General features: G+C 47.4%; 1 protein-coding gene across 1 annotated transcript in view; it reads left to right on the top strand.

The window, feature by feature from the left end:
* Positions 1 to 2310: 2310 nt before the first annotated feature.
* Positions 2311 to 22744, top strand: part of UBASH3B (ubiquitin associated and SH3 domain containing B) — a 91588-nt gene continuing 71154 nt past the window's right edge. Inside the window, exon 1 of the mRNA XM_090027058.1 lies at positions 2311 to 2635. Within this exon, the coding sequence (XP_089883184.1) occupies positions 2475 to 2635 (161 nt within the window). The 5' untranslated portion in view covers positions 2311 to 2474. The remainder of the gene's footprint in view (positions 2636 to 22744) is intronic.

Genomic DNA, 22744 nt, shown 5'->3' with positions numbered 1-22744 from the left:
TGATATTCATTTCACTGCGGGAGTTAAGGAGGCTGGTAGCAGAATAGGTCAGTGCTAACCTCAGCATCTAATCCTCCTTCCTTACAGCTGCAGGGCTACTGGCATTTTTATGCAGTGCCTAGCAAAATGCAGTCCTGATTCATGATTAGGGCTCCCAGAGGTACTACGATAGTGCAAACAGATAAGGAGAATCCTTTGTTTGAATGGCCACTCTTCCATCAAAACGGTTCTGAGACTAGTGACCTGATTCTGAGCTCATTAACAGCAATACAATGATATTGGCAAAAATCCTGGTCCTGATCACCCACTGTCTTTTGTAGGAGCGCGATTTCACCAACTGGCTTGAATGGAGTTGCGTCCGATTTATCCTGGGTGTAAACAGAAGCCGGCTCTGCATTTTGGAAACATCAAAGGAGTTAAAAGTGACTTCAGACTGGAACAAGTGGTGCTTTGTCTACTGTCCCTCCTCCTTGTACTTTAATTTTGACAGTGCTTGTTAGTTCAGCTAACACCATGATGACTTGCTAGCCCTGATGTCACAGTGGGAACACAGACTCTAGTGTAAGGCTGATGGGCTCATCACAACATGTGGTCCACTCTCTCATCATGACTTTGGTCAAGGCAAGAGAAAATACACTGTCAGGAACTATCTTGCGTTGGCAAGGAGATGGTATGAAAGTGGTGGGGGAGGACTCATATCCTATTCCATTGCTACAATGCCTTGGAAACCCCAAACGAACTAGCATTTTTTACTTTTTTTCTATTAGCGACATTGTTAATAATGCCAATAACAGGCTGACCAGCACCAAACACTAAAACAATCAAGAATCATTCTTCCTTCCCCTTCCTAAAATATTACAAGGTAGGCCTGTAGATAGGTGATGAGCAGTGTTAGACTGGCAGAGCAGGGCAGCACTTTGTAGACTATCTGGTTCACAGGCTACAGCCATCAGCTGCTCCGCCAAAACCATCAAACTTTGCCTCTCTGAATTAGTTAGTGTATAAGGTGCCAGCCACCCTGTCCTGCCCTCTGCCTAACTCAGCTAAGTACCTCTCTGGAATCGTAAGTACAGCAGGGTTTTTTCCCTCCTGGTTATGGCTTTCTGATTTGCAAGCTTTTCTTTGCATCCGAGACTGCTGTACACTCTCATTTGGAAAGGAACACTGAATTTCTTACATAAAAACGGGATTGTGGGAGTATTAAGGAAAACACCAACTATCACACGAAAGTTGCAGTATTGCTTCTGCAAGACGTCCGAAGCGGCAGCAATGGCGGCCACCCTGTTGGAAGAGGTGTGTTAGGGGGAAGAAAGGAGGGACAAACTCGAGGTGGGAGGAAGACAAAGGAGATGGAGAGGGAGGAAGATTTGCACAGATGGGAGATTATCTCTTGGTGCCAGGAGCAATGGCACAAGCGACACAAAGCCAAACACCCACCTGAGAATCATGGACAATGCGGGCTGGAAGGAAGGGACCTCAGGAGGTCACATCTAGTCCAGCCCCCTGCTAGAAGCAGGACCAACCTCAGGTAGCTCATCCCAGCCAAGGCTTTGTGTACCTGCGTCTTCAAAACCTCCAAGGAAGGAGAGTTCACAATCCCTCCCGGTAGCCTAATCCAGCGCTTCACCCCGCTCCCAGTGAAAAGGTTTGTCCTGCTATCCGACAGAAACCTCCCTTGCTGCCACTTTCCTCAGGGAAGAGGAAAAGAAGGGTGGAGAGGGGCTCGCCGGGGTGCAGCAGGCCTTAATGGCAAGAGAAACGCTTCTGGACATGTTCTGCAAGGCAGCTGCAGGGACACCTTACCTCTTCCCGCTCCACAAGCCTTCTCCCTGCCCTGCACCCAGCAGCCTGGCGTGGCCAGACCCGTGTCCCGAGTCGCCGGCAAGCGGCCGCTCCAGCAACGCCCCTCGGGCAGCGCTGCTCGGCTCCTCACGCGGGCCCGGAGCCCCGCGCCCCGGCTTTGCCGAAACCCAGCGCTTCCCCGGGCAGGCTCAGGCCCGCGCAGTCCAGGGGCCGGGCTCGGACCCCACGTCCTGTGCTGAGGCTTCGCGCCGAGCCTGCAGGGATGCTCCCGGGACCCGGCCCACCCGTGGCGGGGCTCCCCCTGCTCGCGCGTGCACCCGGGTGACACGCACCCCTGACGACGCGGGTTTTGGTTGCGGCCGCGGCGGTCTGAAGACACAACCGTGCCCCCCCCCCCCTCCCGCGGGCAGACGCCGGCGGGGCGGTGTGCGCGCCGCTGCCGCTTTAAGAGAGGGGCGGGCCCGCGCTGAGGGAAGCGGCGGCACCCGCCCCGGCCCACATGGGCTCCATTCGCCTGGCGGCTCCATTCAGAAAGCGCCCGGCGCGGAGCCCGGGGCGCGTGGCCGGGGGGCGGGGGGCGCCGCCGGCCCCGCGCCGATGCGCTGAGAGCCGGGCCCGGGCGGGGGCTCGGGAGCCGCCCCGCGCTGCGCCCGCCGGGCGATGGCCGAGTGATGGCCCAGCCCGGGAGCCCCCCGCCGCACGCCATGGCTGCCAAGGAGGAGCTGTACAGCAAAGTCATCCCCCGGAGGAACCGGCAGCACCGGGCCGGCACCATCAAGCACGGCTCGTCCCTGGACATCCTCCTCTCCATGGGCTTCCCCAAAGCCAGGGCGTAAGTCGGGACCGGCCTGCCCCCTGTCCCCCCTCCCGGGCGACGGGCAGGTGAGGGGCCCCGGGCCTCCGCCGCAGTGCTGGGCCGGGCGGGGGGGCGAGCCGCGCTGCCGGCAGCGGCGGCCGCGCCCGGGGAGAGGCGGCCCGGGGCCGCGCTGCCACCTGCCCGGCGCCGGCCTCGAACCGGCGGCTGCCTGCGGCCGGCTCCGCGTTTATGTAAGACGCGCCGCGCGCGGCGGCCGGAGGGTCACAGCGCATCCGCGCCGCGGCCGGGCCCTGCTGCGCTCCCCTGCGCCGCTCACCTGCGCCCTCCCCGCAAGGACCAGCGCCGGGCGTCGGCGCCCAGCTTGCCCCCTCCCTCGCTGTGCCGGGGTGGGGGGCCCCGGGAAGACGGCGCTGCTGGCGATCCGACGCGCTGGGGGAGCGCTGTGAATGAATGCCGGGGTGGTGGATGGAAAAGGCGCTGGCGTATTACTCAGGCTAGCTGGGGGGAATAAGCACTGTTTCTGCTGGGCTCATCCAGCCTTTACCTGCGCGGCAGCCGTGTCAGGTTTGACCGCCCTTTGGGATTTGTATTTAGCCTTCAGATGAGAAACTTTGTTACACGGGATTCTCGCTGGCTCTCTAGCTGTAGTAGATAAATGAAACCAAAGCCTGGAGACACCTGACTCCGGGGCTCTTTCCTGCCCAGGGCAGGAGGTCGGACTCGATGATCTGCCGAGGCCCCTTCTGCCCCTAGAAATCTGTGAAATCTATAAAATCGCTGAACTGTTACAAGGTAGGAGAAGTTGCACGTGAAAAATAGGGTTGGTGCAGGTAACATAAATACCGCCCCCCCCCCCCCCACGTAAAGGCCAGTCGCTGTACAAAATACACACCAAAGCAAACCTAGCTCAAACTTGAAATGTATCTTTTTAAAAAGGAAAGGTAATCAATTAAGCTTTCTACTTGCAGCGTAGCATGTAGCGCTTGGCATGGCATGGCAGTCCCTGAAAATATTGCAAATGTGCGGCCAGCAAAATGTAAATAAGGGGCAAAATACACGTAAAAGCCTACTGCTAAGAGGTGATGTCATCGATATACCATGGAACAGTCCCCAGGCCCAGAAATGAGAGGCTCATGGCAGGGGGAGGGAGGGATCCCAACAGGTTGCTGTTTCCCAGAAGAAGTCTTTTAAGCCAGGTACCGATTTTGCTATGCGAGTGTGAAGGGAAGACACTAAGATTTTCAAAGCCACTTAAGGGATGCAGGTGCTCAGGTCCTTGCTAATTCTGGCCCCTTCCAGCCTACATTCTCTGAATTTTAGACAAGACCAGAAAGCCCGACCCTCTTAGGGAAATCGTCACCTGGGTCTGCACCCCAATATCTCCCTCCAGTTCTTTTCTTTTTCCAGGCACCCTGAATCCCAATTCCTCTGCAATACATTCCCTTGGGTGGGAAGATGGGCAGGTGACCTCACTAGCTCCCTTCCAGCCTCGTTTTCTATTTTTATGAACTCAGCCATGGAAATCATGAGTCTGCAAACCCTTGAAGAGAGAGCTGGGTGGCTCAGAGGAGTGTTGGGAGGCTCTGTAGCCTCCCTCCCGTAAATCACCTGCCCAAGTGCAGCCAAAGCGGGTCAGTGAAAGTGGCGGTCATCTGTTTCAGTCGCCTCTGCAAAATGGGCGGTTGGGATGTCAGACCTGTGTCTAGACAGTTGACCACACTGCAAAAGGCAGCATCCCATCTTGCACTGGTGGGCCTCGTTGCTGGCTTGCTTATGAGGGCCGGAGAGGGGACTACGGAGGACCTTTCAGCTCTGCAAAAGACATACCGGGCCCCTGGTGAATAGTGAACAAGCCTGTGTCACGTAGGGATATGGTAAGGAATGCAAGGGGCCACTAGAACGAAGGGTCTTTCATTTGACTTGCCCAAAAGGGTGTGCCAGAGCAACGTCTCCTTAGATCATTGCAAGCAAACGGCTGAGCTTTGTAGTACAGTGTTAGGGGCCACGCAGTCTCCCAGAAACCAGAGCTGGTTTAGCATGCCTGACTATCAGCTGGGATCTACTGTGTGCGCTATCACAGCAGTTTCCAGGTCCAATGGCAAAATCCCACTGCATGCTTCCAAATCCCACTGAAGGACAGAAATTCTGCAGATGGAGCAGCTGCAGAATTGGTCTCTTGAACAAGAGAGAACTCAACTCTTCCCCTATTTTATCATACCTGAAATACAAATAGCTGTTTATAGTCGCTGTGTAACTCCTAGTTAAAAATCTACTGAGCTACAGGGAATGAGATGCAAGATTTCTGTCTGCTGCTAGACTACAAGGAATCAGTAACCGCTAGGTGCCAGAATCCGGTGTAACGTCGTGGCAGCCAGTGAAATTCCTCCAGACTTCTTTCACCTCGCACCTTCCAGCGGGGTGGTTATAGTTGGACTTTTCAACACAGATAATGTTAATTCTTCAATAGGCTCTTTACAATTCCTTCCTTCCCAGTTTGCATTTAAGAGTAATGGCTCAATGGGCTGACTGAGTGGCCCAGCGGTTGGAGTCGGTAACGGCAGTAATGGGACCCAGTGCTTGGATTACCAAATAGGGATTCAGGATTCATTTCCCTCAGCGTTGCAAACTAATTGCTGCGTGACCTTGGGCAAGTCTGTCCCCCTCTCTAACTTCCTAGTTTCCCCATATGTAAAATGAGGCTTATTCTAATTTATGTGATACGTGTTGGGTTTGGTTCATACACTTATTGTGGGAGGAACTATTGCTTAGCTTACCTGGTGAAATAATAAAAGCTGAAAGGTTCCCTACAAGTCCAGAGTATCATCATTTAGCAGTCAAATATAGGCAAGTTAGATTAATGGCTGCATGTTGACCCAGGAATTTTCTGTCTAGAAGGGGTGTCACAGAAGTTTTGAGTTTCAGATGTGCAGACTCACTGGTTCAAATCATGACATTGGTAAGTCCATCCTTTACTCTTCTTAGATCCAGCCAGTTTACTCTGTGTGGGCATACAGGATTGGGGATCTGGCCCTTTTCTTTGGTGCTGGTATAAATCTGAAATGAGTAACGAACTCAGTGAAGCTTAAGTGATGCAAATACAGTGGAACGGGAAGAAGAACAAGGCTCTGGGCTTTTTTCAAAATCAAAAGGCCAATCTGGTCTATTTAAGCCTTGTGTGCAGGAAGAAGTTTTTTGCAGTAGCGGGTTTGGCCAAAGTCTTCTCTTCCTGTCCCATTTCATGTGCAATATGCTGTTCTTGTGTTGTGTCCCTCTCTTCCAGGGACAGATGCAATTCAATTCAGCTATATTTTAAAAAACGTTATGACAGAGCGGGGCTTGGCAATTGTTACTACCAACCAGCAAATGTATTCATCAGTAATTGCTCAGAACATAGCAGGGAGTTTGTTCCAAGTGCAAGTGTTTTGGGACCATTTCTGTAACATGCTTTTGTGGGATACCATGTCATTCCCATTTATTTGCACTACAGCAGCTTTTAAAGACCCCAGCCAAAAGTGAAGACACACTGGCGCACGTGCTATACATTCAGACGGGATGAGATACCCCTGCCCAACATTGCCTGTCGTGCTTATTTAGGTTGTAAACTAAGGAAGTGGCTTTATCCCCACTTGCAGATAAGGCGCTGAGATGCAGGGAGAGCAAGCATATATGTCCAAAGACACCTGAGGTCTGGGGCAGTGGCAGATACTGGCCTCTAGTTTTCCTGAGTTCGGTCCTAGCGCTTGAACTTCATTGCTCATCTTTCTCTACACCAAAGGTTCTTACATCATGACTCTATTAGCTCCAAAATGTCTTCTCTTGTCTTGTTGTCATCCGCCTCTTGTGTAAGGGGTACCCAAAGATATAATCTTATTGCCAGTGCCTCTTCTCCCTGTATGATACTCCCTTTAATAACTGTTGATAGTTTTCCTGAGAGTAAATATAAGGGGAGACGCAATGTAATTACAGACCACTGAAACCACAGGGGATCATTTAACTAACTATTATGCATGCATGTGTAATTTAGAAATCTGTGCATAGTATGCATGCCTGTGTAGCGCTATAGCCATGTGACTCTTAAGGGGCAAGAGCACTTACAAAAAATGAGCACTAGGTATGTGAGTGACGGATATTTCATTTTTTGGTTTTTTTTTTTTTTTTTTTTTAGTGTAACGCAGGATAGAGGTTTAATACAGAGGTCAGCTGGTGAAACAAAATGGCTTGTGTTTAGCAGGCCGTTATCGTTGATGATCTGGTAGTCCCGACTCACACGTTTGCAATTTGGTTTTCAAGTTTCAAGAAGTAAAGCCCTCTGTGAAGGGAGGAAACATGGAAGGGTACAAATCTAATGTGAACTAGAACCTTTGCATTTCTTTTCTTCCTTCTGTGAAAGTGCACATGTAAAAATGTCACTTTGTGTGCGGGCTCACAGCTGGCACCCTGTGACACCGTCGTGCTGCTGGAGAAAGCCAGCCGGTGAAGGCCCTTAAAACAAAAGTGAAATTGGTCTCATTTGGAGTGCAATACAAAATATAAGCAAGCTGCCTAAATTAAAAGTTTTCTGTTCTTTCACGTGCGATCCGCTAAGAGGAAAGTGGGGACATGTGAGGATTGTTCATCAGGATGGGGAAGCGTGTTACCAAATGTACATCTCGCACCTAGCATCAAAGTAACGTGTCCCTCCCTCACAACCTGGAGATGTGAGGTCGGCACAGCCCCGTGTCAGTAGGCCAGTATTGCTACAGCGTGTAGTTATGACAGCTCTTGGTTTGGGGTTTGTTTAATCCACTCTTTACTCAATTTGGCACTCAGCCTCACCCTTGTAATGCTGTGCCTGTGGACAGACCTAACTGTTAGCAGAAGGCATATATTCTTGGAAACCCTAGCCCTAAAATCATGAACTAATGTTGCCTGAGCAAGAACGATACTGCAGACTTCTTCTCTACCACTGTGGGTCTTCATCACAGGTGGGACGAGCACTGCAGCAAGCAGTTGTTACCTTTGCGGTGGTCACACAGGTCACAATAGATCCAAGACACGCTTATCCCTATGGTTCAGCTCTGCGCTTCCCCACCCAGTGCCAGAGATCACAAGGATTTAGCTCAGCACTGAGTCGCTGAGCAGGGGCTACGGAGGAGTGAGCCAACAAAGCAATACCACGTTGTGCCCCCTATCACAGCAGAAACAAAGCTATTTGCTTTGTTTGGTTCTCAGTGGCTAGGACGGCCAGTAGGGTTTAGATTATGGGAATTTATTGCTTCACAATCATCCTCACGGTGCGGTGACTCAACAAATGGTGAAATCCCCTCTCCCGTTTCAAACATGTTTTCTCATCTGCTAAAAAACGTGTTTGCCTAGTAACAGACATAGCAACAACATGCTCTGTTCCAGGACAGAAAGGCTGTGAAGCCCTCCTGTCCCTGTAGAGTTGCGCTAGTACTGGGAGAATACAGTCCCCGCTGCTTATAGTGGGATCACAGAGTTAAAGGCTTTATACCGCCCACTGCGTGACCTGGACAGGAAGAGGAGGGCTGGCCTTAGCATTGGAGCTAAAAAGATCTTCAGTTTCTTGGCTGGACTTGGTTGTTCTCACCAGTTTCACTACTAAGTCAGAATGAAATAGCCGGCCTGTTTAATAGGCATACGGATACCTTTGTTGCTGAAATTTCCTGGGAAAGCAAATGGCTAGTGCAATTTGTGTGATATGAATGAGTGCCCACATTTGCCGTGGGTGTTTTAAGTGGAAGGGACTGTACTGCAAAACAAAACAAAAGAAGTAAAGGGAAGAAAAAGGGGATGTAAATAATCCTCGGTTTGTAAATTAATTTGTTTTCCCTTTGTCCATACCCATAGACTGCTAGACAACTGCAGATATTCTGGGCTGAAAAGTCATTCCTGTATAGAGAACCAGCAAAGACCCGAGTATCACTTCATTCTCATGAAAGCCTTTCGGGCCTTAAGGAGGACTTATACGATGCATTGTGGTGACTTTTTGTACAGGGATGACTTCTGTCCCTATTAAATGTTATCGACAATGATTATTGCTGGACATGGTCATTTTTAAGGCTGTATCAGAAGAAAGCATATTTTGAGTTTGTTATTGTGCTAAAGCAAATGACTTTTCAGCGATAGGATGTTTCTACAGTACCTAACAGAGATGGGTCTTGGTTTTGAATGGAGTCTCTGGGCACCACGATAAGAATACAAATAGTCAGAAATATGCATATCTTATCAAAACCACTGCCAGTGCAAATATTGAATACTCAAAAGCGGGCTGCAGCCCAACAGATTATTCAGTGAACAAATTAAGTAGCAAGGTTTTTCCAGAGAGACTCCTGATCTCTTCGCTTTGTAGGAAGTACAGGAGGCAAACTTCATTGAATAAGGGAACCCTTACAAATTACTCACTGAAAGAAAAGCAGATCGGGGTAATGTTTATTTTTCATCCTTCAGCGTGTTTATTTAAGTTGGGAGGCACAAGCCTTTTTGCACTCACTATATATATATATATATATATAAATTTTTTTTTTTTAAATAGATGAGATTCTGCATTGTGGTTTCAGTAATAGCTTGAGAAATTAGCTGGTCTAGTTCACATACTGCAATTCCTAGGTTCAGCATTGGGGCCTCTGAACAATTGCGTACATCTGTGCTGGAATAGCTCCAAAAAGTCTGTAGTGTGCAGTGGAGCACAGATACTGCAACTGAATTAGCAGCTGTAGGGAAGAAACACTGAAGAAAGGCTTCAGCAAACCTAGATTTCAGGCTGTATCTCACTGTCATTCCACATATGGAATTTTCACTGACTTCACTACAAATTCTGCTGTGAGATTAAAAGCTTCTTTTCTTTTCTTTTCTTTTCTTTCTATTATTCTAGTACCTAAAGGCCTGAAATCTACATATACTCAAAGGCAGTCCTCTGCTGTAATGATTTAAATACTTCCATGTTTCTTCTGTTATTGCCCCCCTTTTTACACACAGGGAACTGAGGCCCAGAGGGATTAAAAAGACCTGTACTAGTTCTGGGGCTGGAAGTTGATCCCCAGCCTGCTGAGTCTCAGTCCAGTAACTTGGCCACAAGGCTACCTTTCTTATCTGAGAAAAGAGGTCCAAAGGAGCCCTGTCTCTGGATACATTTACTATTATCAGAGGGGGTGGGGAAGTTCGTAGGAAATCAGAATGGGTAAGAAGTAGTAATTCTGATAAACGGGCCATAAAACGACAGCTTTCTTTTAGTGCCTTTCACAAAAGCCGAATACTGAAATGCATCAGAGATTTAAATATTGTGTCACAAAATAAAGTAGTCCATAACCAAAGGAAATAAACAATCAGAGGTTTGAAAAATGGTTAGAGCAGAAATGGAAAGATGGATGACTGATCAGGCAGAGTTAAAGGGAAATTGTTCATGTAGCTTGCAGGAGACGGATCCTATACCAAGAAAGACAAGTCAGTGATGTGACCTTGTAGACATCTGCAGAGAGAAGTGACAAGGTCTCAGGAACTATGAAAGGGCTAAGTTATTTAGAAGCTTAAATCACATTTCCAAATGAGACTTAGGCACTCGGGGGCCTAAGAAGCAGATTTAGGTGCCTAACAATGTTTGATTGCCAACAAGTTTAATGTGGCCGAAGTGACTTCTGAAAATGGGACTCCTAACTCACTTAATCACCTTTGCAACTTTTATCCAAATGTGCAGGGTCAATTTCATAGAGTTCATTTAAATACCAAATGCCATTTTGAAATAGATTTTGAGATGAACAGGAAGTCAAGGCAGTAGTTTGAAGACAGTGTGGGGATGCATACAAGAAATGCAGAATATTTGAGGTTGTTACAAAAGTACTGAATTTACAATGTAAGGATGACCAAGTACAGAATAGCTGTTTGCAGCTCTTCCTAATGCTCCTTCCTTCTTTTAGATCAAGAAGGTGACACGCTACGGAGTTTTTTAAATGTCAAAATGGAAGGATTCTTAGTACTGCGTGTCACTAAGATAATACCTCGCTGCACTCTCTTTAACATGTTTCATCCCACTTTAACTGCCACTGAAATGCAGCCATTTCCGTTGTTAAATGTGACAACAGCAACAATGACACATTACTCCACGATTTAGGACAAGACGTGCAGAACATTGTAGAAAGTTGAAATTTGCAGGGGAAGTTAGGGAGGCAAATCAATGCAATCAGCTGAATAGTAATCTGGCCTGAATGTTAAATCCAGCATCTCTAATGAGTGGAAAGGCTTGGTTTTGCAAGCAGCCATCAGTAACCCAGCTGTGCTCAACACCATACTAGGATATGAGTTCAGGGCTGCCTTAGGCCCCAGTCTCAAAGTAAGCTCCGTGCTGGCAGATGCCTGTGCCATGAGAAACCAGTGATCCACTGCCCCGTTGCTCATTGCTGGTTCAGGGCCGTGGAGGGAAGAGGCGTAGCACATTGTCAGCACTAAAAAGAACCGCCTCATCCAAGAACTGACCAAGCCTGTTGCTGTGATAAGATCACAGCCTAAAGTAATATCGTAGCAATAGCACTGTGGGCTGTCATGCTCTGGGGCTCTGCTTGAACTATCTTTGTATTTGCTTTGTAATAACCATATATCTTCCCCTGGTTGGAAGGGAGCTGGGAGAGGTGGAACCAAAGAGCAGTCACTCCTGATCTGGGCAAACCAGACGCTAGTTATTGGCTGGGCAAGTGTCGATTGTGCAAAATGATACATCCCAAGGGAAGTTTTAGCCTGCATGTCCACTTTTTTTTCTTTTTGGTGGGAGGAGGGAGATCTACTTTGTGTGTACATGCAGTCAGCTTTTAAATCCATAAGTAGTGTTATGTGGTGAGCTCCTGGTTCAGAAGCAAGTCAGCAAGCAGACCTGTAACTCCTGTCTCCGAACTGAACGCTGCAAAGCTATCCAACATTTGCAGTGTCATGGAGTAGTTAGGAATTAGAAAGTCCCCTGTGGACTTTAGTCCAATTTGGGATCAGAACCAAGTGCTGGCAAAAAAACTTTTGCTTGTGCTTTTACCTCTTGGTTCATTTGACTTGGGAGTATAGGGCCTGTTCTGTCCACACGGGGAGCAGCTTCCAAAAAAAAATGCTGCATGGACTCAAAACATTACTGTGACTTAGAGCCATAGACTCATACCCCCTTTATCTCTTTCCTTTTCCTTCGCATATCAGGTCTCAGTTTACACTTGGAGTATCCTTGAGTCAGCTTTCAAAGACAAGTCACTAGTGCTGGTGCAGCCTTGCTGATCCCAGAGACTGAGATTAGCCAAAGTAACTAGCGATTTTGGGTGCCCAGGTTGAGATGCATTAGAGGTGCCCAATTTGCAGACAATGCTGGTTATTCCCCTTCAGAAACTGTTGCAACCAGCAGCTTTTTGAACCATTCTGAAGAAGGCTGCAGTAGCTTCCTTAGAAAGAAGCCAGGTAGTTTGGCTTAAATTTCTTTCATTTTTTCTATGCCAGCACCCAGCCCTATAAAGATGCTAAGCACCCTGAACTCGGAGCCAAAGGGACACCCTGTCCCTCAGAGGGTCAGAGCAACCAATGCTCTCAAATAAAACCACTCAGGACAGTGGATCTGAGAGGAAGTCTGAGCTGGTGTTGAGGGTCCCTCCAACGCAGCTACACTACCACTTTGTCAGGAGTGGGCCAGGAGCAAGGGGCACAGCAAAGCAGCAGCCTCGACCTGCCTTTAAAAGGCTTAGAAACCCAAAGCCCATTTTCAGAAGTGATTTACCCTTTAGAAGCCCTTGTTCAGTGAGGCTTCTGAGTCACTTGCGAAAATGAAACAGGCTCTGAAGCTGCTAAGATGTGCTTGAAAAATCCCCCCACCCCATTCTAGCCAACCTTCATGCTGGATTCCTTGCATATGCCATATGGTTGCAGGAAAGAATAGAGACATCAGTGTGTGTGTGTGTGTGTGTGTGTGTGTACCACGCCATCCTAATTATCCTCAACAAGCAAAATCATCAAAAGGGCTGTAGTTTAGTGGCTGACAGCATTTTGGATTCCAGCCCCAGGACTCAGGCTTTGTGTATTACAATGGAGTGCTGCGCAGCGCCTGTACATAACTCGCTCCCTATATAAACACAACTGGAAATAGCAGGCCTCGGCTTTGTTTTGCATTATCGCAGTCCCGGCGGATCAGCACATTCTAATTTGTCCAGTCATGCACGGAGCTTCTGAATCTAGGGAGCATTGTGGCGGGCAGGAAAAGGATGATCAGAAGAAAAAAAAAGGATGGGTTTGGGAGAATGACTCATTGAATTCACCTCAGCCAAAGTTTGGATGCTACACTGATAAAGTTCCAGAACTAACTTACCCTTGTTTGAACTTATAGCCTGGGCCCATATAATACAGGCTTTGCCACCCCATATCCCTCATGTCCAACCTTCCATCTTTGACTGTGTCCAGCACTGGGTGTACAAGCCACTTTTTAAAGTATTCCCCACCCCACCCCAGTGCACAGAGCTAGCTTGGAGATGGCATCAGATTATGCCAGGTCTTTACATGTATAAGAGCCACTTAAGAGGGCACAGTGGCTGCACCTGTCCTAATATTTCTCAGGATGCCAGGAGGCCCTGCTGAAGGACAGCAGTGGGGTGTTGAGCATATTTGCGTTTTTACAGTGTTGTGGCTATACTAGTTGTGCACACACAGCAGCACACACCAGCCAGCAGGGTAAACTTTCAAAATGAGAACCATTTTGAACTGGATCCTGGTATGAATGGTGTGGAAGATATGGTCAAAAGAGTTTTGTTTGACTGTTTGTTTCTCCCAGACTCCCCAGCTGTCCCTGGGACTGAAGATTTTTGTACAAACACCAGAGCAAATTCTTGAAGGCCAGCCGTGGCCCATAAGAGTTTATCAGGGAAATGCTAGTAGAAGGTTAACTATGTTGCTGAGCAAACAACAGCCCAATGCAAATGTTAGGATAACTATCTTCTGTGGTATAAATGTGAGGATAAGCAGAAGATACCAGCACCCTGATAAATGCAGAGACCTTTAGTAGCTTAACACTGAAAAAGCTTTATCGCTCACGCTCTTCCCATCTCCGTTACTGCAACTAATTTAAGGCAAATGCTGTTGCTTCCTTTTCTGTATTATTAGCTGGGTGCTGCAGTTCACGACTGTTCAGAATTCATCATGAATAGTAACTGCTGAATAGCTTGTGGCAGAGGTGGGAGTGGGTTAGAGAGATTTTTCTTCTCTCAGTTGTTATAAATACAAAAATCCTCATCTTGTCCACCATCTTCCCCATAAAACATTTGTACTACTTTAATCTGATTCAGTTACCACTACTACCCTCATTGAGCAAAATACTTAAGTCTGTTTTTAACCTAGACTAAATAATTAAGAGCAATATACTTTTAACTTTCCCTGTAGAAGGGATATTTTAAGTAACATTGGAGATACCCATCATGAACTGGTACCCTCATTTTCCTAAATTATTTATTATTTTGCTGAGGATGGGAGAGCACTTTATACCAAAAATATAGTTCTCCAGTTCTGCATTAATAAAATCTTTTATTAATGTTTTTTTCTTATGGCCCACAAGCGCCAGACATGGAGCAGCACACCATTGTGCCAGGCCCTGTACAAGTACAGAACAAGAAGGCTGATGCCCTAAAAGCTTGCAAGCTAGGTACGAGACAAGACTCCACAAATGGATACGGACAGGGAGAAATCACAGGAAAACAGGGAGACAGTCTTAGCCAGCACAGTAGAGACTGATTTCAGCATTGCCCTGAATGAGATCTTCTCCTTTTGATTTTTCTAATCAAGAATAATATTAAATTTAAGGTACAACGTGTGCCTGAGTAGAGGGCCAGTGTAAACCTGCGCATCGCTATGCTGGGTGTCACGTGGATCTTAAGTGATGTGCAAGATCTTTTGCAGGGGGTGTATTTCATCCTTCTCAGTGAATTTTTCATGGGCGCTTAGAGTATGTCTCTGTTTTCCAGAACCTGTGAAAGATAATTGGATCAGGTGAAGAAACTGAACCAGAGACATACATTGCATGGATCTGCAGAAGGAGCCTTAAAGTTAGACAAATACTATGATGACGGTACTCTATGACTGCAAAGCAGTATTACAGTTTCCCCAGCAAGAACCACAGTATTTCCCTCTGGGTTCTGCTGTTATTTTTTAAATACCCCACAATCGATATTTCTTTCCACGGCAATGCTGTGCTATGAGAGTCATTAGTCATGCCTAGCAAGCGTCAACTGGACAAACAGCAAACCGTTCAGCATCAAAATTCAGACTGCTCTCTGATGAATCATAGCCGGGTCTGATTCTCACTTGCATTTAGGCCACTGGCTGTGTAAAGGAGCCGTGCAGCAAGCAGCAACATAAATTCCAACGGCATCTTGCAAGGTGCCCTAAAGCGAACCTTTATACAGAGCAGTGAATAAATGGCGACTCCCTGGTTCTGCATAGGAGCCTGTTATCAGCACACCTATAGGATGTCCATTTTGCTGCATTCACTAAAAGCACCCAGGGCCTGAGAACACTTTGAAAAGCCTCTGCACATAATAAGAAATTGCAGCACTGTTTCCCAGAGAGTGCCTGAGCAGACAGTCTCTCGGGTGCTAGTCTGAAATGTGTCAAGGTAAATCCAGCCAAGCACAGAGGGTTGTGAGCAAAGAAACATTTGAGATGGATCCATGGAGCTAAGCCCTGGGCATCAAAAGAAACCCAGTGCAGAGCAAGTTACGATGTCACATTGCAATAGGAAGACCACAGGCACCCTAACAGCAACCATTGCTTTAGACTTGCTCAACTGTCCTTCCCATTCACCTTCACTTTCTTCCCTCAGGGGCATCTTTAGGCCTGTGTAACCTGTAGCCCCTATTTTGAACAGTACCACTGGCAAATGCCAGCATGAGCCCCCCTGAAATATGCCACGACTCAATGTAGGCACAAGACTTTGCCCAAGTGAAGCCAGCCGCAAGATGGGGGGCTTCTGTCTCCAACCAGGAACCTGCCCCTTTTAGGGTGGAGGGAAGGGTTGAGCTTCATTTTGATTGTATAAAAATGTGTCCAATTTTGCAAAAAACAAACAAACCCTTATTTCCTCCATAAAATGACCTGCTGTCATGAAAGCTCACCACTTATGGGAACTTTCCATTTCAAGTTTAACTTTCCTGCTCTTCTCTTTCGTAGTGAAGCTCATTAGATAGCCTTTTCTTTGAGAGAAACTGAACTTGCTTCAAAGTTCTTAACTTTTGGGGTCAACGCACTTTACTGAACTCAATGGAGACTCCTGCTGAACAACTGGGGATACCAATTTGGATCAAGTGTTTTAAATCTTTTCCAGCAGTCTCATCTCTCAGCTTTTCAGGGTTTGCTTTGCTTTGTTTTTCATGCCTACCAGCCATTGAAAGCTGTCATAGAGGCACATGGCTCTGAGCTGCCCTGAAAATGCATTGTGTTGGCTTAGGTCGGTATCTGTGTTTTGAGTCAGTTTAGGCAGTCTCATACATTGGAATCCCAAGAGATGCATCTTGCTAGGATTCTTTTGTCATTCAGCCTTAACAAGGTTATTGGGAATCTCACTGGTTTCCTAGGAAATGCCTCTGACCAGTCGTTGCTTTTCTGCCTCGTTTGAATTTTGGATGGGCCAATCCTGAGCAAGTGAAGCTTTGAAAAAATTAAGCCAAGAGGGCTAAAATAGACAGGAAAACTGCACAGCTCTAAGGCAATCCTAGGTATGGAACATAGGAGCCATGTTGCAGTTTTCTCTGCTTGAATGCACAGGGTAGAAGAAAGTGCTGGTATCCTTCAAGCCTGAAGCTACGCTCACAAGGTGTAGCTATACTTGTCCTAGGCTTGTTTTCTTTCACATTTCTTAACGTTTTCTTAAACACTTTCTTTTCTTAAAACATTCCCCATTTCCACCAGTGGCAGTGACTAAGGGTGGCCAGACTGCCACAGGAGTAGCAGCTGAGGACTTTTCTTTTTTTTTTTTTTTAAGTCCCTGAATCAGGTAAGAACGGCCTCCCCCTGCTCTGTCCCCTGCTTCCCCTCTGTGCTCAGCAGTCTGTCCCCTCCTGTCCCATTCTTCTCCTTCCCCTCCACCCACTGCTGCTGCTGCCCCTGGCTGCTCCAGAGATGGGGAGAGCTCCAAGGCTGCTTTTGTCCCGCTCTGTCCAGGCTGTACAGTGAGCTGGGCTCAGCTGGGGACACCAGCAGTAACAGGCAGGTTCTCCCTTCCCTGAACAGGCTGCTCGGTAACACCCAAGGGGACTGGGCAGGAAGGAGGATCCCACCCACTGCTGTTGCTGTCCCCAGCTGAACCTGGCTTCCTGCAGAGCCTTGTTGGAGCAGGGCAGGAGCAGTTCTGTAGTGCCCCCCCATCCCTGGGGCAACTGGAGACCACAACTGCAGTGGGTGAGAGGAGAGAGAGGAGAGGAAAGTGGGAGAGAAGCAACATGCTGCTGAGCATGGAGAGGGAAGGGAGGGTTTTTTTTTTTTTATCTGATTCAGGGACTTGAAGTCCCTGGCTGCTGCTCCTGTGGTTTGGTCTGAAAGTGGGGGTGCAACCACATCACTGTTTCCCCTCTGAATCTGCCCCTCCTTGGTGCTAGCACTAACCACTGCAGGAGCAATAAAGGAGACGAGCAGGAAAAAAAGGGCTCATGGAGGCCCAGCTTGTGAATCTAACACCATTATTAGTGCTAGGTTCTCCAGGGGACAAGGGGGGCTGGCAGACCATAGTCTCACCCCTTCCAGGGTAGCTAATAAGACTGTGTCAGTGCAGGGATGGGTGAAAGGAACATACATTTGATCCTGAAACAGGCGGGCTTCTTTGTCGAAACTCCTTCCAGGATCTGTGCTTTCACACAACCCCCTTGCAGGCTCTGACCTCTGCGTATTTGATGCGATTCACTGCTGCTCAAAGACCTCTGTGAGCTTCAGGAGCCGTGTGGGCTCAAGTCCTACTAGCCACTTGCTGCACGGTGCCTTTTCCTAAGCCGGGGAGACTCGAGGAACGTGGAGGAGACGCCAGTCCCACCAAGGGTTTCTGTTTTTAATTCTTTCTGACATTTAGAAGGTCAGTGGAAAACCTTGTCAAATAAAACAGGAAGTTTGTCTGACATGTAAGCACACTGAGTGCAGGATGAAAACCAGCCAAGGCAGCCTCAGGGCGTTGTCTTTGAGCACCAGGTTTTTACACACCAGACCAGAGGGTGCCCAGAGTGGCAAGTCTCCATTAGAAATAGCTGGAGCAGTAATGACTGTCATCTCTGAAGAGACAACCCCGGGAGGCAAGGGAGGACTGAAGGAAAGGATGGCCTAGTGACAGAGGATTAAAAGCTCCAGGTTTGATTCTTTGCTCCGTTGTAGCATTGGTCTTTAACCCTTGGCAATTTGCTTTGGCTTTCTGAGGTCTTACTGCCCACCTTAAAAGCAGGTATAATACTTCCCTACCTCAATTGATGGGAGCGATATGGAAAACTGTGCTAAGGGTTGTGAAAAGAAATGGTGCAGACACATGACATGCGTATGCCGGGGGAACTACTCTGGAGTTTACTCCAGGGTAACGTTTTACACATCTGGAGTGCACTCACAACTGGCTCTCTGGAGGTAGCTGCAGTCCGCTCTGTAATAGCACCTTAACCATGAGGCAACAGGGGATCAGTAACGGCCTGTAGCTGCCCCAGGATAGAGCTGTGGACACGTGGCCAGTACATTGGTGTCTAATTGCCCCTTCGAAAATGGGGAGCATCTTACTCCCGGGGTGGAATGACTTACAGCAGGACACAGCTGTCTCTCACGTGTTCACTCCACTTCTAACCCAAAGTCAGATTACTGCAGAGTAAATGTGTCACGGGTCTACACGAAAAGTTGCTAAGCTGCTCTGTGATAGGAGGATGTCATGCATATATTTCAAATTCTGTGGTTTAGAGATCAGCAAAGCCTACGCAGTACTATTTGTGTCTCTGCACAAGGATGAATTTTAACTTTGGCAATTTTTTTTTTAATCCAACTCCACCAAGGACTTTCAGAAGAAACAGGTGATTTTCAGTACTCTGTTTAATGCATATTGAAGAGGCCTATTTGCAGAGCAAGCCCAGCATTTTCACAACCAGGCTTCTTTAACATGTCTTAAGTTTGTGTCAACTGCTAATTGCTTTTGAAACACTTGACCTATGGATGTTCAGTATTACTGGGGGGAAAACAAGATCAGATCACTTTAAGACCCTCCCCCTCCCCCCCCCCCCCCCCCCCGTTAATTTTGGCTTAAGCAAGCAGAAAGTTGGGTGCAAAGCTTGCACGTGATATTAGGGGTCTGGGTTTGCCACTGAGCAACAAATAAAGCAAAGAACAGCCTGTCTTCTACTTTGCATTCCTGTGTAGGCTTTGATTTCAGATTTTTTTTTTTTTTTGTTACCAGAAATCCTTTTGATTTCAGCAGCTGCATATTTCATAATCCTAAAATACCTTTGATTTGAGTTTTGTTTTAGGAACAGGCAACGGGCTTCTGTGGTTTTGTAGGTTAGGTGTAACTGGAATGACGTAGGAAACTTCTTTTTTGCAAGCCGTCTCTCCTGTCTACTTGTAACAAATTAGTTTCAACCAAGTGTTGCATGTAGCTGGTTCCTTGATTGAATATCCTTCCAATCATAGGAATATTTGAAACAATTCAAACATTTATTTGAGATCATGCAAATGGGATTGAATGTTGTGACAAGATAATGATCTCTTTGCTTCAAGGTAAGTGTCAAAACAGGAGACAATTTTTCAATTACAATTTACAATTTGCTGGAAAATATTGCTGTTATATCACCTTTTTCTTTCCCTTTTGTTACATGAGATCATGTCCTCTGAAAACAAATGGCAGACACCAACCACATGCATTGCAAAATCTGCAAGGTCTAGTGACTTATCCCCATGTAGAGAGTTTGTGTTATGCACAATGTAAGCCCTACATAAGCTTGGAAGGATTATAGATTTCATAGACATTAGGGCTGGAAGGGACCTCGGAAGATCATTGAGTCCAGCCCCCACCCAAAGGGCAGGAAGTCAGCTGGGGTCATAGGGTCCCAGCAAGATAAGCATCCAATTTGCTCTTGAAGGTGCTTGAACCACCTCTGATGGCAGGCTGTTCCAGACCCTGGGGGCTCGAACAGTAAAGAAGTTCTTCCTTACGTCCAGCCTGAAACAGTCTCGCAGTAATTTATGACCGTTTGACCTCATCATCCCTTGGGGCGCTCTGGTGAACAAACGTTGCCCCAGATCTGGTGGTCACCCTGATAAACTTAAAGGTGGCCATCAGATCACCCCTGAGCCTGCGCTTTTCCAGGCTAAAGAGGCCCATGGCTCTTAGCCTGTCGTCATAAGGTCTGTTTTCCTGCCCTCTGATCATGCATGTGGCTCTTCTCTGCACCCTCTCAAGCTTCTCCACATCCTTTTTGAATTGTGGAGCTCAAAACTGGACTCAGTACTCCAGCTGCGGCCTCACCAAGGCCGAGTACAAGGGGAGAATGACGATTAAGTGGGGCGTGTGTGTGTGGAGTATGGTGCCTGGTCTGGATGCGCTATAAAGGGAGCATTTCATCTTGAGAGCAAAGGGCTCTGAAAACCCCCATAGGATTCCACAGGCTCCTCTCTCTCTCTCTACCCAGGAAGAAAAAGTTACAACTAGAGGCTCTCAGCTAGGAAATTTTTTAAGCACATTGCTTCTCCTTAAAGAGGTGAGCTTTGAGATGATCTTCAGACGCTTAGCTAAATCAGCACCTCTGAAATGCTTTTCTTTTCAAATGCTATTGCATCAGTTTTTACTGATTTGTTGTCTTTGTTTCCATTAGCCAACTCGCAGCCGGCATTAGAACTGCTAAATTTGGTTATCTGGATTAGTGTCTCTCCATTTCCATTTCCCTCTGGGTTTTTAATTAGCTGGATATGTTAAATGTGTATATGCAGCCTGTTTGTTTTAAAATGTGACACAAATCAGTTATGTGACTGTTTTTTCCACTGATAAATGTGTTGTCCACATGCCTCACCTAGAGATCGCACTGGCACAAGGATTTACTCTTCTTTCGGTTTTAATTTCTAATCTACCTGTTACACTAGAAGAACTCTGTGAGCCTCCACAGTCTTTTGTAACTGGAGAACCCCAAAGCAAGTTTCAAATGCTTTCTTCACAACAGCGCTGTGAAGTAGAGAGTTATCATCATCCCCATTCACAGAGGAAGGAACTGCTGCAGGATGGAAGGATAAAACCCCAGTTGTCAGTAGCTTCTAGTATTTGAGTATGCCATTATAAACATGTGCTGAGCATTTACAAACCTTATTCCAGACCCTGGGTGCCCATCAGATCTTTAACTTAACATTGAGGCCTCTAAAGTTAGAGTTCGAGCCGAATATAAAACCCTGACACAACATCTTTAGAAGTGCCTTAGGAGTCCAAGTCATACTTTCAGTGGTGGCTTGGAAACAAATGCCAAAGCTGTTTAAGCATCTTAAGATGTAAATAAGAATTTAGGCCCATGTTCAGAAGAACGCAAGCATACTAGGCATCCAGCTCCTATTCATTTCAATGGAAGTTAGTCCTCTGCCTTGTTTGGCCGTTTCCCTAAATCAGAGGTGGGCAATTATTTGGGCCCCAAGAGCCACGTAGGGAGTTTTGATGAGCTGTCACAGGCCAAGTCGCAACCCACTCCCCACCACTCGGTCATGCAACAACTCACCAAAATTCCCTATGGGGCTTTGGGCAGGTGGGGAGCAGTGTTCAGGAACGGGACAGGTGGGTGAGGCCGGGATCATGGGACCGGATCGCAGAACAGTGATAGCTCGGGGCCAGGGACAAGGATGCACTGCGGTCTGCTCCCTGCACACCCTGCCCTGTGGGGGTGTGAGGGGAGGTGTGTATGGGGGTGGGGAGTGGCGGGGCTGCCTGGAACAGCCCCACCAGCTGTGTGCGCTGGTTGGGAGCACGGTGCAGGCTGCCTCAGTGGGAGCTGGGGGAGCTTGACCCAATGTGTAGTGCCACGGGGGCAGCTGTAGGCTGGATCTGGCCCACATGCCATATTTCACCCCTGCCCTGAATTCTGCTAAGAAATTGTTTAGCTTGCTATATTTCTTTGAAAGTGTTGCCCAGAGCACTCCGAGTCTTACCGGGCATGTTTACATGAGACATTTGCTGGCTCCATGCAGTAAGCTCTCCACATCCACACATGCGGCCCTCTTAAGTTGCACTAAACTAATAAGCGCTGTTATAAGGCTGGACAAGCATCTGGCCAGGGTCATCTGACCGCAGCACTCTTGCCTAGGCAGGAGGTTGGACTCAATGATCTGTTGAGCACCCTTCCAAACCTAGCATCTAGGAATCTATAAAATTAGTATTTAAATACAAGTACTATCCTACTCTGGAGTTCTCCGCTGTGCAGCAGTGCACCTGTAGACGCATGAGGATGCTTCAGTGCAGGGGCTGCTTTCTAGCTAGCCCCACCACACTGAAGCACTTCGGTGCCCCCAGCCAGCCCCTCCGCAGCAACCTGAGCCAGGTCAGAGCAGCCCGGGGCTGGCAGGCTGACCCTCCAGGCCCCCTGCCAGCTGGGGCTGCTCCAACATAGCTCAACGTGCTGCAGTCCCAGGTACATCTGTAAACATAGTGCCTGGGAGCAATAAACTTCAGCACAATATGTGGCAAAATTTATTACTTTGCATGCATCACACATTCAGTATTTCTGAAAAACTTTACCCCAGGTTTCCATTGCAAAGGGGAAGCATCATTCTTTCTAACGCCGGGTGATACCATTTTATGGCCTCCTGCTGTTACAACTTCAGACTAATAGATTAAATTGTAGAACCCATGTTTTGGCCCTGCAAGTTTTAAGGTTCAGTAACCCATCATGCATTTTGTTCTCACTCATATTAGCAGCTCTCTTACCTTGAGAGTATGTTTGCACTTTGCGGTGTAGGGCAGGTATCTCTAGTGTTACTGATGGCTCATTTCATATTCTTCACTATTAGCAGTAACAATCTTTCTTGTGATTCTGTACTGGGAATCTTTTTCTCTGCACCCCAGGAAAGAATCAGAACTTGGCTTTCTTTTACAAATTTGAAAATCAATTATTCCTTTGCTAACGATATGTTTTAGAAGAAAACCTACAGAAA

This window comes from Crocodylus siamensis, chromosome 14 (assembly GCF_052110815.1).
Source record: "Crocodylus siamensis isolate JL-2025a chromosome 14, ASM5211081v1, whole genome shotgun sequence".
NCBI classification, from domain to species: Eukaryota; Metazoa; Chordata; order Crocodylia; family Crocodylidae; genus Crocodylus; species Crocodylus siamensis.
The sequence above is the reverse complement of the archived record's forward strand: the minus strand, read 5'-3'. Positions and strand labels throughout refer to the sequence as shown.